This window comes from Microchirus variegatus (genome assembly GCF_963457635.1).
Source record: "Microchirus variegatus genome assembly, chromosome: 3".
Lineage (NCBI taxonomy): Eukaryota > Metazoa > Chordata > Actinopteri > Pleuronectiformes > Soleidae > Microchirus > Microchirus variegatus.
The window spans coordinates 476,526-495,000 of record NC_139804.1 but is presented as its reverse complement, the minus strand read 5'-3'; the positions used below and the strand labels follow the sequence as shown (position 1 = coordinate 495,000).

General features: G+C 39.5%; 3 protein-coding genes across 3 annotated transcripts in view; all 3 read left to right on the top strand.

Annotated features, from left to right (window-relative positions):
• Positions 1 to 6,582, top strand: part of dock10 (dedicator of cytokinesis 10) — a gene marked incomplete at its 5' end in the record, with an annotated part of 41,389 nt that extends 34,807 nt beyond the window's left edge. The window contains 8 exons of the mRNA XM_083886464.1: positions 743 to 865; positions 962 to 1,075; positions 2,394 to 2,540; positions 3,458 to 3,668; positions 3,851 to 4,041; positions 4,667 to 4,767; positions 4,863 to 5,001; positions 6,221 to 6,582. Coding sequence (XP_083742590.1) covers positions 743 to 865; positions 962 to 1,075; positions 2,394 to 2,540; positions 3,458 to 3,668; positions 3,851 to 4,041; positions 4,667 to 4,767; positions 4,863 to 5,001; positions 6,221 to 6,268 — 1,074 coding nt within the window. The 3' untranslated portion in view covers positions 6,269 to 6,582. The remainder of the gene's footprint in view (positions 1 to 742; positions 866 to 961; positions 1,076 to 2,393; positions 2,541 to 3,457; positions 3,669 to 3,850; positions 4,042 to 4,666; positions 4,768 to 4,862; positions 5,002 to 6,220) is intronic.
• Positions 6,583 to 9,009: 2,427 nt separating this feature from the next.
• On the top strand, positions 9,010 to 11,116 carry LOC310924594 (uncharacterized protein; the record flags this gene model as incomplete). Its single annotated transcript, XM_083886377.1, has 3 exons — positions 9,010 to 9,268; positions 10,200 to 10,425; positions 10,984 to 11,116. 3 exons carry the CDS (start codon positions 9,010 to 9,012, stop codon positions 11,114 to 11,116), a joined length of 618 nt encoding a protein of 205 aa, XP_083742503.1.
• Positions 11,117 to 11,971: 855 nt separating this feature from the next.
• Positions 11,972 to 18,092, top strand: acad8 (acyl-CoA dehydrogenase family, member 8). The gene is made up of 11 exons (XM_083886469.1): positions 11,972 to 12,120; positions 13,258 to 13,358; positions 13,478 to 13,647; positions 13,737 to 13,846; positions 15,161 to 15,237; positions 15,394 to 15,531; positions 15,617 to 15,752; positions 16,190 to 16,287; positions 16,458 to 16,610; positions 16,698 to 16,800; positions 17,400 to 18,092. Exons 1-11 carry the CDS (start codon positions 11,994 to 11,996, stop codon positions 17,453 to 17,455), a joined length of 1,269 nt encoding a protein of 422 aa, XP_083742595.1. The 5' UTR covers positions 11,972 to 11,993; the 3' UTR covers positions 17,456 to 18,092.
• The last annotated feature ends 383 nt before the right edge of the window (positions 18,093 to 18,475 follow it).

Sequence of the window (18,475 nt, the reverse complement as noted above, 5' to 3'; positions counted from 1 at the left end):
GTTTACGTTCATTCATGTGTGAGTTTATGTGTTCACGTGTGAGTTTACGTGTTTTCACATGTGAGTTTACGTACATTCATGTGTGAGTTTGTGTGTTCACGGGTGAGTTTATGTGTGTTCACGTGTGAGTTTATGTGCGTTCACGTGTGAGTTTGTGTGTTCACGTGTGAGTTTATGTGTTCACGTGTGAGTTTATGTGTGTTCACGTGTGAGTTTACGTACGTTCACGTGTGAGTTTATGTGTGTTCACGTGTGAGTTTACGTTATCACATGTGAGTTTACATGTTTCATGTGTGAGTTTATGTGTTCACGTGTGAGTTTATGTGTTCATGTGAGTTTACATGTTTCACGTGTGAGTTTACGTGTTTTCACGTGTGAGTTTACGTGTTTTCACATGTGAGTTTACGTTTTCACGTGTGAGTTTACGTACATTCACGTGTGAGTTTACGTTTTCACGTGTGAGTTTACGTACATTCACGTGTGAGTTTACATTTTCACGTGTGAGTTTACGTACATTCACGTGTGAGTTTGTGTGCTCACGTGTGTGTTCACATGTGTGAGTTTATGTGTGTGTCTCTCTTGTGTTGTGTGTCTTCAGGACACTCTTGTGGAGCAGCTGGAGTTGTGTGTGTTGACGTGTGTGTGTGTCTCTTGTGTTGTGTGTGTTCAGGACACTCTTGTGGAGCAGCTGGAGTTGTGTGTGTTGACGTGTGTGTGTGTCTCTTGTGTTGTGTGTGTTCAGGACACTCTTGTGGAGCAGCTGGAGTTGTGTGTGGATTATTTGTGGAAGTCTGAGCGTCATGAACTCATCGCTGACATCAACAAACCTGTGATCACCGTGTTTGAGAAGAGACGAGATTTTAAGGTAAGTGACGACAAACATGATGATGACGTTTAAAAGTCACTGATGACATTATACAACTGTGTGTGTGTGTGTGTGCGTGTGTGTGTGTGTCCACAGAGACTGTCAGAACTGTACTACGACATCCATCGCTCTTATCTGAAGGTCACTGAGGTCGTGAACTCAGAGAAACGACTGTTCGGTCGTTACTATCGCGTCGCCTTTTACGGTCAGGTGAGGAACACACACACACATTCTTGTACTTGCTGCATACTGAGGACCGGGTATAAGTGCTGACAAAGTAAGGACCAGCATTTCCACTTTATAAATCAACACAATTACAAATATCTACTTCATGAATGACATCTACAAAGAACTACTGGTTGCAGTACCATAAAATGTCTGCAGGTGGAGCCCCTGCAAATTTTTTGTCCAAAATTTTACAAAAACGTCATACTATATACTTTGTCGACCACAAAAAAAAAAAGATTAAAAAAATTTGACCAAAAAATTTTGACCAAAAAAATTTGACCCAAAATGTTTTGTCCAAAATTTGACCCATTTTTTTTTTTTTTTTTTTTTTTGACAAATTGAGTAAAGCATGTTATAGCAACCTAAGGAAGTGATTTCAATGAATCCTCACTGGTCCTCAGTATGCTGCAAGTACAAGAACACACACACACCCCCACACACACACACACACTGTTACACAGGTAAACTGGACAAGAGGAAAACCCATATATGGAAAGTCTCTTTAATGTCTCTGCTCTTTTCTTCTTTCTTGTCTTTGATGATTATAATATTGTGTTTCCAGATAGCGGTGAGTTCTTCTCTGTGGTTGATGTTCATGCTAACTTCCTTTATGCTAACGTCCTTTAGCTTCTTCTCCAACATTAACCCGCTCTCGTCCTCTCCAGGGTCTGATAATGTCCAGCTTGTTGTTTGTTGTTAATCCCATAATAATCTGCAGTGATGAAGCTCCTCCCACTCTAAACACAGGACAGACAAAAACAAACCCTGCTTCACCTTTGACTCCAGCTGCATTGAAAATGACCTTTGACCTTTCCCATCCACACCTGATCACTGACCCACTGTTAGAGCTCAAAGAATAAACACTAGGGGGCAGCAGAACAGTATTCATATATGTATATATATTATTATGATATATTTATATACAAGTATTTTTTTTCTTTATTTACGATAGATAATCAGATTTTAACAAAAATACACTGATATAAAATATATATATTATAGCTTATATATAATATAACAGCTTATTTCAAGCTATAACGACCATTAACAGCTAAAACAACGGTTTGCATGCAGTGTGTTCTTCATTTTAAGAATAAAAACAAGAACTTCTGTGTTAAATACAGTAAAATTCACAGCTACACATTTATAGTTTAGCTAAATTTGCTTAAAACAAAATCTTATCTTAAAATAAGAGAATTTAATTAAATCAGAGTAGGGTTGTTTTTGCCGTGTTCATGTATACTGATGACTGTGTGTGTGTGTGTGTGTGTGTGTGTGTGTGTGTGTGTGTGTCACACAGGGATTCTTTGAGGAGGAGGAGAGTAAAGAGTTTATCTACAAAGAGCCAAAGTTAACCGGTCTGTCAGAAATCTCTCAGCGATTACTGAAACTTTACTCTGACAAGTTTGGAGCTGATAACGTCAAGATGATCCAGGATTCTAACAAGGTAAAAATACACATGTGTATATATATACATATATATATGTATATATATTCATATAAAATATAGACATTGACAACAGCTCGTTATTTTGCAGTCAGTATCTTGCTGAATATATAGAATAGCTCATTATTTGACAGTCAGTCTGTTGATGGATATATAGAATAGCTCATTATTTGGCAGTAAGTCACTTGGTGGATATATAGAATAGCTCATTATTTGGCAGTCAGTGTGTTGATGGATATATGGAATAGCTCATTATTTGGCAGTCAGTGTGTTGATGGATATATGGAATAGCTCATTATTTGGCAGTCAGTCTGTTGATGGATATATATAATAGCTCATTATTTGGCATTCAGTGTGTTGGTGGATATATAGAATAGCTCATTATTTGGCAGTCAGTCTATTGGTGGATATATGGAATAGCTCATTATTTGGCAGTCAGTCTGTTGGTGCATATACCAACCAATAATGAGCCGTTCCATATATCCACCAATAGACTGACTGCCAAATAATGAGCTATTCTATATATCCACCAACACACTGACTGCCAAATAATGAGCTATTCTATATATGCACCAATAGACTGACTGCCAAATAATGAGCTATTCTATATATCCATCAACACACTGAATGCCAAATGATGAGCCTTTCTATATATGCACCAACAGAGTTACAGCTGTTGGTGCATATATAGAAAGGCTCATCATTTGGCATTCAGTGTGTTGATGGATATATAGAATAGCTCATTATTTGGCAGTCAGTGTGTTGGTGGATATATAGCATCGGTCATTATTTGCATTCAGTCTGTCGAATATATGGAACGGCTCATTATTTGGCAGTAAATATTGATCATTAATCATTGTAAGATTAAGGAGAAAACATTCACTGTTGTTGTTGTTGTTGTTGTTGTTTAAAAACAGGTCAACCCTAAAGACTTGGACTCAAAGTTCGCGTACATCCAGGTGACGTACGTGGTTCCGTACTTTGACGACAAAGAGCAGCAGGACAAGAAGACGGACTTTGAGAGACATCACAACATCAGACGCTTCGTCTTTGAGACGCCGTTCACTTTGTCAGGAAAGAAACATGGAGACGTGGAGGAGCAGTGCAAGAGACGCACCATCTTAACCAGTGAGGAGGACATGTCCTCTGTCTCTGTCCTCTATCTCTGTCTCTGTCCACTGTTCTCTGTCCTCTGTCCACTGTCCTCTGTCCTTTGTCTCTGTCCTCTGTCCTCTGTCCTCTGTCTCTGTCCTTTGTCTCTGTCCTCTGTCCTACTCTAAAGTGTCTCTGGTTGTGTCCCTGGTCTTCAGCCAGTTCCAGTTTCCCGTACCTGAAGAAGAGGATCCAGGTGGTGGAGCAGCAGAGCACTGAGATGAATCCACTAGAGGTCGCTATAGACGAGATGTCCAGGAAAGTGTCTGAACTCAACCAGCTGTGCAACATGGACGAGGTGGACATGATCCGCCTGCAGCTCAAGCTCCAGGGCAGCGTTAGCGTCAAGGTGAGGGAGGGGCCAGGGCAGGGGGCGTGGCCTGGGAGTGAAATCTGACACTGAGTTACAGCTGTGGGAGGTGGAGGCGGAGTCTGAGACAACAACTAACAAAATTAGTGCTGTCAAACGTTAACGCGTCAACGGCGTTTAACTGCGTCGACGTTAACGCCGTTTCCATGACGACTGAGCGGAAAAATTTAAATGAGTCTAAAGTAACGCTGACCTTTAAAAACAGAGGCACACATACACAGTACACAGGTACGCTGGTTATTTGTTAGCGCTGCTCTTTTAATAAACAGACCGCTACAGTTCACCTATAGGCTAACGCTAATGGCGCTAAAAGGAGCTAATGCAGCTAACGGAGCTAACTGGTAAACGGTGCCTGGACTTGCACGTCTTTTTCCGGTCAGTCGTCATGGAAACGTGTCGTGCGTTAACGTGCGTTAACCTTTTGCACAACACTAAATAAAATGCATGTTTTATGTTTTAATGAGATCCATGTTTGACTGAGTTTAAAGGGACATTTTTGTCCTTAATGAGTGTGACACACACACATCAATGGTGAATGTGTATGAACACATGAACAGTGACACAATGAGACACTTAAAGATGTTTCCCTGTGTCTCGTCTGCAGGTGAACGCAGGACCGATGGCTTATGCCCGAGCGTTTTTAGAGGAGAAGAACGCCAAGAAATATCCAGACAACCAGGTCAAACTGCTGAAGGAGATCTTCAGGTAACTGTCAATCAATGAATCAATGAATACTAAACTCCGCCCCCTCACACACGTCACATGTCGGCAATAACCCGTGTGTTCGTCGCCCCCTGCAGGCAGTTTGCAGAAGCGTGCGGTCAGGCTCTGGACGTGAACGAGCGTCTGATCAAAGAAGATCAGCTGGAATATCAGGAGGAGATGAGAGCTCACTATAGAGACATGCTGAGCGAGCTGTCAATCATCATGAACGAGCAGGTCTGTCCTCACGTCACGTGACGTCACATGATGTCACAGACGATGATGTCACAGACGATGATGTCACACGACGTTTACAGACGATGACGTCACACAACGTTTACAGGCGGTGACGTCACGCGACGTCACAGACGATGACGTCAGACAACATCAGAGACGGTGACGTCACGCGACATCACAGACGATGACATCACACGACATTTACAGACGATGACGTCACGCGACGTCACAGACGATGACATCACACGACGTCACAGACGGTGACGTCAGACAACGTCACAGACGATGACGTCACAGACGATGACGTCAGACAACGTCACAGACGATGACGTCACAGACGATGACGTCACAGACGATGACATCACACGACGTCACAGACGATGACGTCAGACAACATCATATACGGTGACGTCACGCGACATCACAGACGATGACATCACACGACATTTACAGACGATGACGTCACACGACGTCACAGACGATGACGTCAGACAACATCATAGACGGTGACGTCACGTGTGAAAGAAATTTCATTGGAGTCATCGGTGTTGGTTAAATCGTGTCTTTACTTCATGCATGAAGGAGAGAATCTGTCACCGAAGCTGGTCTAAATGTTCTCTGAAGTTGCTTCAGAGAGCTCAAACATATATACAGTCACATCAAAGCAAGTTACAACAAGACAACCCACTTTCTTTATGACCCACACATGTCATCCTGTGCCCCTCATGCCGACCCCTGCTTTTACAATCCATCATTTGTTCACAGCTTGACTTTTGGTTAATTGTTATCTTTAACAACATGGAGAAAGCCTTACACTAAAACCATCCACGAGAACAGGAACACAATTTATTTCCCACACACGCGACGTCACAGACGATGACATCACATGACATTTACAGACGATGACATCACACTACGTCACAGACGATGACATCACGCGACGTCACACGGTGACGTCACAGACGATGACGTCACACAACGTTTACAGGCGATGACGTCACGCGACGTCACAGACGATGACATCACACGACATTTACAGACAATGACGTCACACGACGTTCACAGACGATGACGTCACGTGACGTTTACAAACGGTGACGTCACAGACGATGACGTCACGTGACGTTTACAAACGGTGACGTCACATGACCCTGACTTCGTCCTCTTCTTCTTCTTCTTCCTGCTCATATTAAATATCTCTTTTCTTCTTCTGGTCCAGATTCCACACACAAGACAACCAGGAAGTGAGCGACACAGCGGCTACTGAACGTCTGAACCTGTCAAAGACAAAGCTGATGACTGGATTACTCAGATTACACACTCACACACTGATGAAAACATACATGCCTTCTCCTTCGTGAACTCTGACCTCTGACCCCGAGGTCGCGGTGCGTTCACTTGAATGTTTGAATTTCTGGTGCATTTTAAATTTTCCCTCTGGTAAAAAAACATTTTTATTTCAAACTGTGGATGATAATAATCTGAAAAACATTGAAATCAACCGAGGACACGCCCCCCCCCCCACTTCCTGTCTGAATGTAGAAACAGCTCCACCTGGTGGATTCGTCCTGGAAACGTCATCCTGCCAATTTTCAAAGGAGAAAATAAGAATAATTATGTTTTGTAACATTTCTACGACTGAAGTTTCATTGTTACTGTTATTGTTTCATCTACTGTTTTCAGATGTAAATAAGAAATATTAATATTTAAAAACGTTTCAATTGTTTTGGGTTTTTTATATAAATATATACAATGTATAAAATACTTGTTTAGCTGAATTTAAGGAAAAAAAACAAACAAAAACTAAAGTTTTATGTATAACATTTAAATAAAAGTTGGTTAATGTCCAATAATCATTTCTGCAGTTATTTTATCACCTTCAGATTATTTTACTCATGTTGAACAGGATTATATATCATACAAACTGGAAAAAACAGTCAAAGTTTCTTTTGTGAAAATAAGACACTTAAAAGTGTGGGAGTGGTGGCTTAGCACCCCCACGTGGCCAAACTCAGTATTACATTAACAAAGACATGGACAAATTCTGAGAAAACTTTTCCTTTTCAACAAATTTAAAAAAGAAAAGGATGATTTGAACTAGTTTTTGTTTTTTTGGAAAAAAGAAGAAAAAGAAAACCTACAGTTTTGTGTTTTTAAGATGGAAAACTATATTATATATAATATATGTTATAAAAAATAATTAATTTGTCTTTCTGGGGTTTTTTCAAAGATAAATAAGTGAAAACTTTTACTAATCGAAATACATACTTTTCAGTGTCAGAGTGGGGGCACAGCAACCCCAAATGGCCGAAATTAGTATTACAATAACAAACACAAAACGCCCCAAAAAAACTTAAAAGAACTTGTTTTCTTTTACAAAACTTCTTATTGTTATATGAATGAAAAATAAATATTCATATAAACACGTATTTTTCACATATGAAAATCATCATTTTTCTTTCATGTGTGAAAAATGAGCTCTGGAATCTGATTTTGTGTTTTTCCTCAAAAGAAGAGAGAAGAGGAAAGAAAGTTCCATGTGGAAGTTTAAATTTCTCAGAATGAAAGAGTGAGGGTTTTATTCCACATCTGTGTAAAGAATCTAGAGTTAGTTTAAAGGTCACATGGTTCAGTAAATAAAGTATAATGTTTTATAAAGTTCTGTTCAGATCCACAAAGTTCTCCGTGATCCAGACGATGAAAACACGTCAGCTGACAAAGTGTTTAAGTCTCTGAGTGAGTGACCCAGTTACAGGTGTGTGTGTGTGTGTGTGTGTGTGTGTGTGTGTGTGTGTGTGAGCAGCAGATCCAGTGTCACTGACCTCCCACAGAACCTCGTCTTCTCCTCTGAAAACTCTGTTTCCTTCAGGACAATCAGACTCTTCTCTGTCACCTCCTCTGTGTCTGTGTCCAAACACAGGACGATTGGGTTTCTGTGTGTGTGTGTGTGTGTGTGTGTGTGTGTGTGTGTGTGTGTGTGTGTGTGTGTGTGTGTGTGTGTGTCCTCCAGCAGAGTCAGGTTTCTCTGAACCAGGACCATGGAGAGTCCAGGTCACAGACAATCAGACCTGGTGACGCTGCAGATTCAGTGGATCATTTACACCTGAGTTATAGGTCATTTAAGTGTGTGTGTGTGTGTGTGTGTGTGTGTGTGTGTGTGTGTGTGTGTGTGTGTGTGTGTGTGTGTGTGTGTGTGTGTGTGTGTGTAATATTTTGTTAATTTTTCCCTCTGTATCTTAAAGACAAAGCAGCTGTTTCTCCTCACAAACACCTGTGAAAAGTGCCTTTAAATCCAGATTATTGTAGAGATTACGCAGCGTTCGCCTCCTTTTGTGCAACCTGAGCCTTTTCCTTCTTTATCTTCTGCATCAAAGAAGTTAGTGAGACGTGGCTTTTTCTTTGTTTCCTTCCTAGATTTATCTTCGCTGAGAGACGGGATGAATATTTCAGAGGAGGAAACTGTAAACTCATCACAGGATGAGACGTGAAATCATTCATCTGTCTCTTCATGGACTTATTATCGTGCTGTTGTCAGTGTTTTACTGAAGCTTCACTGGATCTTCTTCTTCTTCTTCTTCTTCTTCTTCTTCTTCTTCTTCTTCTTCTTCTTTGGGCCACGTTTCATTTCCGACCCCTGCGTAGTTGTCCTGAAACAGGACGCCGAGGGCCGAGGCCTGATGAATAAAACATCCTGTGTTTGCTGCTGAGTGATCACCGGAGACTTTTCAGCTGCACAAGTGGTGAAAGGCGACATAATCTGCTTCAGAACAAGATCTGGACTGAGATTGAGAGGAAGAAAGAGGCAGGAAGACCTGCAGCAGCAGCAGCAGCATGTTAAAACAGCAGCAGCAGCAGCGTGATCAGCAGCAGCAGTGTGATCTCCATGAGTCAGTGCATGTGTTTGGGAAGCCGTGGTTCTGGCAGCGCAACAGCAGCAGCAGCAGCAGCAGCATCAGCAGCAGCATCAGCAGCAGCAGCAGCAGCAGCAGCAGCAGCAGCAGCAGCAGCATGGACAGCACACGCAGTCTGGCCCAGGTCATCATGGAGATGCGTGATGAAATCAAGAAGCTGGAGGAGGAGAACCGAGAGCTGAGAGGAGACAGTGGTCACTGGTCAGTTGAGGTCAGAACAGGAGAAAGTGGCCTGGGTTCATCATCATCATCATCATCATCAGCAGCAGCAGCAGAGCAGCAGAACGTGGAGGAGAACCACAGCGTGAACCTGAGGAGGAACGTGTCTGCACCGGTTCTGGACGGACAATACAAAGGTAAGAACACACTTTGACAAACTCAGTTTCAGTTTAAAAACACTAATGTTTGACCTTTAATGGAAACACAACTGAACGGAGTTCCTCAGGGTTCATGTTTAGAACTTAACTTCTGTTCTCCGTTCAGAACCAAAAATCTGTTCCGTGGATCAAGTTCACGTCTACGCTGACGACTCAGTGATTTACAGCTTCACTGCAGACGGTGAAGTCTTCAGTTTTTAACTTCTGTGTTTAGAAAACTCCTGATCTTCATCTTCATCAAACACCTCCTGGTTTATCTGCTCTGAAGTTCACGTCTATGCTGACGACTCTTTGATTTACACAGATTTTTTTATATAAATTCACTCAATTCAACAAATTACTGCTGAGGAATAATGAAGTCACATAGCATCCATGCTAACGGTTCCAGGCTAACTCTTTGAGAATCTCGTGATTAGATCGTTTCTCGTGATGTTGTTTTAAATCTGTTCAAATATCTGGACTGAACTGGTTCTTTCTTTTAAAACCAGAGTGAAGCCGTTGATTTTAAATTCATTTGTTCTCTCTGGATTTTACATTTTAAATGAATTACTTTACAGATGAAGAATAGGATTGTTAAATGCATTATGTATATATGTGTATATACAAGAAAGGATAGAAACAAGAGTTTATATAAAAAACTTGTTTAAAAACAACTTAAAATTATAAAGAAGATTTTTGTTTAAATATTTTGTATTTTATTAGTTTATCTGTTACTTTTCCCCGTGTTTTATTCAGTCATTAAGTATAAACGTTAAGAGATAATGATTAATATTGTTGTTGATGAAGATGAGTTTCTGCCTGAATAATAATAAAATAACATTTGAATTTGACTTAATAGAATTTCCATGGAGAATATTTAATAACTTTAAGTTAAAACGTTTTATATCTATTTTGTGTTTCTTTGACTCAGAGACCAGCGTCATGACTGTACGCAGATATTCTGTGGGCTCTAATCTGTCAGATAATCTCAATCTGAGTGAAGGCAGGAGTGACAGGATGAGACGCAGCGACCCTGGATGGAGGAGATTACAGGAAGAGATGCATCATGGGAACGACGTGTTTGCAAACCCGGGGAGAGGAGACACGGGAAAAGTCAACAACAGACACTCGATGCAGGAATATGTGCACAAAAACAGGTACACACACACACACACACACACACACACATTCATCAATACGCAAGCACATATTTATTTTGCATTAGCATGCTACTACTTCGCGGCTAACTTGGCGAACCTGTTTCAAAGGGTGAGCTATTGAGGCTACGATAAGTATTAGCGTAGAGCTAACATAATACAAACACTGTGCAACCTCATTAAAATGTATTCATTGTTTAATTAAAAAACAAAAAGTATCTCAGAATGACTTGAAATTCACCATCATAATAGTCGACATCGCTCTGAACAATGATCTGTTAAAAATATTTGCAAATCTCTTAAGGAATAATTTTAATGAATTTTTGAAATTCAGGAAATGATCCATTTGTCCTGATACACTTTGACTTCTCCAAAACAAAAAGTATCTCAGAATTACTTGAATTTTACCATCATAATAATAAAACAATATTCATTTTATAACACGTCTTTTATTGAAAATAACACTTTTAAATGATGAACTTTTACTTTATTACCATATTTGCTGTGTTGTATTTTCTAATTCTTTATCATAAATCTTCATATTTACTTTCATTTCAGGGTTAAAGTAAAAACGGTGACTTTTCTTCTTCCTGTGGACGACATTTACACCAACCGTCCAGTTCTCTCCTCCAAACACCAGGGGGAGCCAGCGTTTACTCAGCTCACCTCCATCGATGAGACAGACTCGTGAGAGACAGGACATTCAAATACCAAGGACACAAGGACACAAGGACACGAGGACATGAAGCGAAGGACACTGATCAGACACCTGTGGGATCATCCAGAGACAAACCTTCACCTGCAGGGGGCAGCACTTTAACAGACTGAGTCACATTCATTCATTATTTATCCTGGTTTGTTTTCACAGACTGAAGTGAAATATCGCACATGTTAATAAAGAATATGTTTTATTTTTTTAGTCCAAATCAAAGTCTGTGTTTTCTCTGCTTTCATCGTGTTTATCATTTAAAAATAGATAAATGTGTTAAATACTGAACTAATGTCACATTTATGTGTTTTTAAACTGTAAAAACATCTGTTACTTTAACTTTAAAGATGCTGAACATTGTGATCTAAACACGACAAAGTGTTTGAGAACAACTGGATTAGATTATCAGGAAACACTTCATTGGATTAAGGATTATTTTTTATCATCAATAACTCTGATGAATCAGTTGGTCCATGAAAATGTTAGATAATGTCTCACCAGTAGGGGGCGTCAAATCTTAAACAAGAGTTATTCTGATCATCAATTAATCTCTGGATTATGAGTTAATGTTTGGGTCAGAAAACATTCAGTGAAAAATCACACACAAGCAAAATGTTGTTGTTTTATTACGTTAAATTTTCAGTTCCGTCTTCAAATCTTAATTTATCAAAGTTTTCAAGTTATTACGTGTTTAAAGTTATAAAGTTATATAGAGAAACAGGACTGCATAACTACATTTCCCAGCAGCCCCCGCGGCTCCTCGCTCACAGACAGAGAGAAACAGGACTATATAACTACATTTCCCAGCAGCCCCCGCGGCTCCTCGGTCACAGAGAGCAGTGTTCAGGGACAAACAAAGATGGCGGCGGCCGGAGCTGCTTCTCTGAGCAGAATCTCCAGATTATTCTCGTCGTTTTCCTGCAGGAAACAGCGGATTAATGTGAAAATAATCCCACAGAGAAGAGGAATCAGTTCGTGTATCGACCGTAAGTTTGAGTTTATATCTGCGTTTTATTCAGAGAAGAAGAAGAAGAATGTGAGTGTTTTCTAACCAGAGTCATATTTACTTTAACTTCAGTCCTTTGACTTTGTTTATACTCTTTGTTTTCTACTCAGTGTAAATATAATCTGTGTGGATTATTATCATCATCATTAGAGTCATTGTAACAATAACTGCGTCATAACATAATGATAATCTGACAAATACTCTCTGGATTATTCCATCATTTATTTGGGAAATAAAACGTCTTTGTTTTTGTCACAAAATGATTGAGTTTGAAAGATTTCTCTGTTTTTATGGAGCAAAGAAACAAAGAAAATATTTAACATTTAAGAAGCTGAAAAATCACAGAAACTGGTTTGAATTATGAGGAAAAAACACTCATTCATTCATTCATTCATTCATTCACTGTTCCTTCAATAATCACATTTATATACATATTAGCAGCAGTTATCTCATAGTTTATTCTTAACTTAACTTTGTTTTTAATAGATTTAGATTTTGTTGTTAAATAAATAAATCTCTTTATCTACGACTGTGTTATAGCAGGTTTGACTTATTATTATTATTATTATAATCAGAGGTGGAAAAAGTACTAAAATATTGTACTCAAGTAAAAGCACCAATACTTTGATGAAATATTACTCAAGTAGAAGTAAAAAGTAGTTCATTTGAAATGTACTTTAAGTAAAAGTTACTTAGTAGAAATATGACAAAACTATTTTGGAGCTCACGCCCGACGCGACAGGATATGACATCACTTTAGGCCACGCCCTCTATGTTCACGCTCCAGTGCTGGTGATAATCACATCATTATCGCTGTATATTTTCCCTTCATTGTGCTGAATGTTTATTTTTACTCAGTAACGGAGAGGATTTATAAAGTAACTAAGTTCAATACTTGAGTCAATATGTACTCAAGTAAAATACAAACTCCTGATTTTAAATTGTACTTAAAAAAAAATACAAAATACACAAAACAAAGTATTCAATACAGTAACATTAATGTTGTCATTAACGTGATCAGTGGTGTGTTTACTGCGCACACACACACACACACACACACACACACACACACACACACACACACACTCATCACTGTTATATCACTGTTGTCTCTCAGCTGCTCATGGACTCACTGATGAACAGAAGGAGTTTCAGAAAGTTGCCTTTGACTTTGCAGCCAATGAGATGTCTCCTCACATGGCAGAGTGGGACCAGAAGGTAAAGTATATATATATATATAAATATATATATATATATATATATATATAATAATAGTCATGATGATAATAATGTCCTCTGTGAGAACATCTCCTCTGTGTTGGTCTGCTGTTCTTCAGGAGATCTTCCCTGTAGAGACCATGCGTCGAGCAGCTCAGCTCGGCTTTGGAGGAATCTATGTTGATCCTGACGTTGGAGGATCAGGATTATCTCGACTGGACACGTCCATCATCTTTGAGGCTCTGTCCACAGGATGTGTCAGCACCACTGCTTACATCAGCATACACAAGTATGAACAGCAGCAGCTGACATTTAAACCATATGTAAATGATGTTTGTGATGTTTGTGTTGTTTGTGTTTGTGTGGTCGTGTGTGCAGCATGTGTGCGTGGATGATCGACACGTTTGGAAACAACGAGCAGAGAGAGAAGTTCTGTCCTGATCTTTGTTCCATGGACAAGTTTGCTTCGTATTGTCTCACTGAACCAGGTCAGAAACACACACACACACACACACACACACACACACACAACACAAACAAAACACACATCTTTATCTAAATCTGCACGGAAACAAGAAGCAGAGTCTGTCACATGTTCATGTTTAACACTGAGGACGTAGAAGTGAGACGTGGTGGTTTGTTCGTCATCATGGAGCAGCTTCTGATAATAATGATAATAATAATAATAATAATAATAATAATAATAATAGTGTGTGTGTGTGTGTGTGTGTGTGTTATTGGGTCAGTGCAGAGTAAACTAGGTCAAAGACCACAGGAGTCTATGAGATCACTAACTGTTCTGGTAATGACTCAGAAATCCACTCCAGACTCAATTTATTAAAGTCCTGGTCTTTTCCTGGTCTCGGTCAAGTCTGGTTCAGTCTGGTTCAGTCTGGTCCAGTCTGGTTCAGTCTGGTTCAGTCTGGTCCAGTCTGGTTCAGTCTGGTTCAGTCTGGTCCAGTCTGGTTCATTCTGGTTCAGTCTGGTCCAGGTCCTGACAGGTTTGTGTTTTTGTGGGTTTATCTGTCAGTCATTTTTGATGATGTTCCCACAAATCCCATCTCTTATAAAAGATAAAACTCATGAGTTCAGACTGGATCTGATCCAGATTTTAGAATCTAATAAAACCCTGTAAAATACAGTAATAATAATAATAATAATAAGATAATAGTATATTTCTAAAAGTAAAATAAATCAGTTTTTCATTCAGTTCATTTTTATCCTCAGGTTTTTCCTGAACATTTGAGTAAAAGTTAGATCAGTGTTTTCAAAGGAAAAAAAAAAAAGTTGACCTTTCACCTTTTCATACACAGTCTGTTTATATTCTAACATTCTTCTGCTGTTAGCTTAGCTTTAGCTTCACACCACAACCATCTGAACACAAACCGATAAACTGGTCGTCAGGTTCTCACTTTTTATTCCGTGTTCAGACGTTAGCGTCTTTAGGTGTAAATCTGCACGAACACGGTGACGCTAAAGTGTGTGAAATGTGATGTAGTATGCATGCCAGGTGGCTAGGTGGCGCTGTGAAGCACTGTCATACAACAACAGCAGGTTCTTCTTCTCTCTTGTAGCGTGAAGTAGCAGCTAAAACAACGTGAATGTGCGACTGATGGATTCTAATCCCACATGTTTGTTGTTGTTTGTCTGTTCTGCACATGGATCTGACGTCAGCGTCATTTCAAAATGTTTTGTCGTTTTGACTCTGGATGGTTGTAGCGTTGGTGTAAAGTCTTATTGTAGCTGAGTTCTTCCTCTTTGAGGTCGTTTATCTGGTGTAAACAGATGTTCTGTGTTCTCAGGCAGTGGCAGCGATGCTGCGTCTCTGCTCACGTCTGCACAGAAGAACAACGATCACTACGTCCTCAACGGATCAAAGGTGACGAACATCTTCACTCTGTAGATCAGAGGCTCTGTGATCGTTTGAGTCTGACTGTGTGTGTGTGTGTGTGTGTGTGCGTGTGTGTGTGTGTGTGTGTGTGTGTGTGTGTGTGTGTGTGTGTGTGTGTGTGTGTGTGTGTGTGTGTGCGCTCAGGCGTTCATCAGTGGAGGCGGAGACACAGACGTTTACGTGGTCATGTGCAGAACTGGAGGAAGAGGAGCTAAAGGGATTTCCTGCCTGGTGGTGGAGAAAGGAACTGCAGGAATGAGCTTTGGTAAAAAAGAGAGGAAGGTAAGAGAAGAGCTGCTTTAACGCTCTGACAGGTCACCACTAGAGGGCAGTGTGACGTCAGTGCTGTGTGTGTGTGTGTGTGTAGGTGGGCTGGAACTCTCAGCCGACCAGAGCAGTGATATTTGAAGATTGTGTCGTTCCTGTGAAGAATCTTCTCGGTGAAGAAGGTCAAGGTTTCAACATCGCGATGAGAGGATTGAACGGAGGGAGGATCAACATCGGTGAGGATTAATAATCTCTGATAATCTGGGATTAATCCAGGATCTGATCCAGATCAATGTGTGAATTATTGACCCAGAGATTCTGATGATCATGATTTATTATTTATTATGTGCCAAAATTAACACGTTATATACAAATATAAACACATTATATACAAATATAAACACATTATATACAAATATAAACACATTATATACAAATATAAACACATTATATACACATATAAACACATTATATACAAATATAAACACATTATATACACATATAAACACATTATATACAAATATAAACCTTTGAATAACTAACTCTGAAGCTGGAAAATCTAACAAATCAAAAACCTCTTAACTATAGAATAAGACTCATTTAAAAGAGTGACTCAGCACTTTTCTCTCACTCCTTTAAAAGAGTGACTCAGCACTTTTCTCTCTCTCCTCAGCTTCCTGTTCTCTTGGTGCGGCTCACGCCTGTGTTCAGTTGGCCAGAGATCACATGATGGTGAGGAAACAGTTTGGAGAAACACTTTCTAAGAACCAGGTAACTGAAGAAGAATAAAGTTATTATTAATAATAATAAAGTTAATAATAATAATGATGATGATGATTATGGTATGTGGTTTATTATGGTATGTGGTTTATTATGGTATGTGGTTTATTATGGTATGTGGTTTATTATGGTATGTCTAACCTGTTGTTGTGTCATTAAAGTTCCTTCAGTTCAAACTAGCAGAGATGTCGTCTCAGTTAGTGTCGTCTCGTCTGATGGTTCGTGAAGCAGCTCGATCTCTGCAGGAGAATCGATCTGATGCTGTTTCTCTCTGTGCTATGGCCAAACTGTTCGCCACCGACAACTGTTTCGACGTGAGTCTCTGACCTCTGTGACCTCTGTGACATCTGACCTCTGTGACCTCTGACCTTTATAACCAGTGTGTGTGTGTGTGTCCTCAGGTGTGTAACCAGGCTCTCCAGATACACGGAGGATACGGTTACCTGAAAGACTACGCTGTGCAACAGTTTGTACGAGACATCAGAGTCCATCAGATCCTCGAGGGTGAGACCTGTCACTCACTCTGTCATTCACCCCGTCATCTCCATTCACCCTGTCATCTCCCTTCACCCTTGTCATCTCCCTTCACCCTCGTCACCTCCATTCACCTCCGTTCACCCCGTTATCTCGGTTCACCCCGTCACCTCCCTTCACCCCGTCATCTCCGTTCACCTCCGTTCACCCCGTCATCTCCGTTCACCCCGTCACCTCCGTTCACCCCGTCACCTCCCTTCACCCCGTCATCTCCGTTCACCTCCGTTCACCCCGTCATCTCCGTTCACCCCGTCACCTCCGTTCACCCCGTCACCTCCCTTCACCCCGTCATCTCCGTTCACCTCCGTTCACCCCGTCACCTCCCTTCACCCTGTCATCTCTGTTCACCCTGTCATCTCCATGCTCTCATTCACTCATTTCTACCAAAAACACAGGCTTTTCTCTGTAAACTGACAGATTAACATCAAATAAACTGTATCATGTCATTTCATTTAAGTTATTCTTAGAAATTCTAACTTCTTTTAGATTCATAAAGAGAAATTGAAACTGTGAAACTTTATTTAACATTAAAGTCGTGAACATTTGTCTCTTTTTTGTTTTCTATGCAGGAACCAATGAGGTGATGAGGATGATCATATCCAGAGATCTGCTCTCAGAGCTGTGAATGATGATTATTATGGTCTGTCTCTGCTTTATGTTTATTTCATGACCTCGTGTGTCTTATTTTATCTTATTTCTCTGGTGTCACTTTGGTGAGTTTTTGCAGTTCTTGTGGTGTCAGAGTGTAAAAGAATAAAAATAGTTGATTAGATTAACATCAAACTTCTGCACCACTGTGATTCATCACTTATTCACTTCATCACTTCATCAGATCTTTGTTCATGTTTAAAAAGTGAAATGATGAACATCCACAAACACAGATGTGGATAATATTTATAAAAGCTGCTCGAAAAGTTTATGATTCTTCTAAAAATCATGTTCACTGACATGTTACTGTATTCATGTGTTCATGTGTGTAATAGAACACACACACACACACACACACACACACACAGGCTCTGACCTCACTCCAAAATAAAAGTCTTTCCTAAATTAAACCAGACTTTTTATTCACAGACGACTGGAATAATGATTTCATTTAATCTCTAATATATAATAATCCAGACGTGATTATAATCCAAAAAACACTTTATTGAAAAAGTCAACAATCATTAAAACACGATCATTTCTACATGAAAATAAGAGGAAATCACTGCTACGTCATCATCATCATCATCATCATCATGTTCTTCTGTCTCTGAAATCATGAAATCATCCAAATAAAAACAATCATGTGATTTTTACCGAGTTTTTAATCTGAGAAAAATGAAGTAAAATAAAAAAAAAGTCACAGAAATTAAACTTTAAATAAAACGTCCGTTTGAACACATTTGTCTTTTTATTTCTTCTAAACACTTAAAAACACATTAAAGTGCGATTGAGGACTTTGACCTGTAGAGGGCAGCACCACAGCTGAATCACAGAAGATGTTTTAAATATAAATATAAATAAATAAATAAACTAAATATACTTAACAAAGTCTACGTTCATTAACATTAACATTAACATCCTGATGGTTTAATAACTCTTTATTTTATAAATGAACATTTTAATCATTTCTTTTTGTTTCTGAGGAAATAAATAA

Bases quoted from the DNA above. Each gene is read 5' to 3' on its own strand.
- acad8 (XM_083886469.1), top strand. From the start codon at position 11,994: ATGGCGGCGGCCGGAGCTGCTTCTCTGAGCAGAATCTCCAGATTATTC. The intron at 13,847-15,160 runs GTCAGAAACACA...CTGTGTTCTCAG, and splicing joins GTATTGTCTCACTGAACCAG to GCAGTGGCAGCGATGCTGCG. The intron at 16,288-16,457 runs GTAACTGAAGAA...GTGTCATTAAAG, and splicing joins AAACACTTTCTAAGAACCAG to TTCCTTCAGTTCAAACTAGC.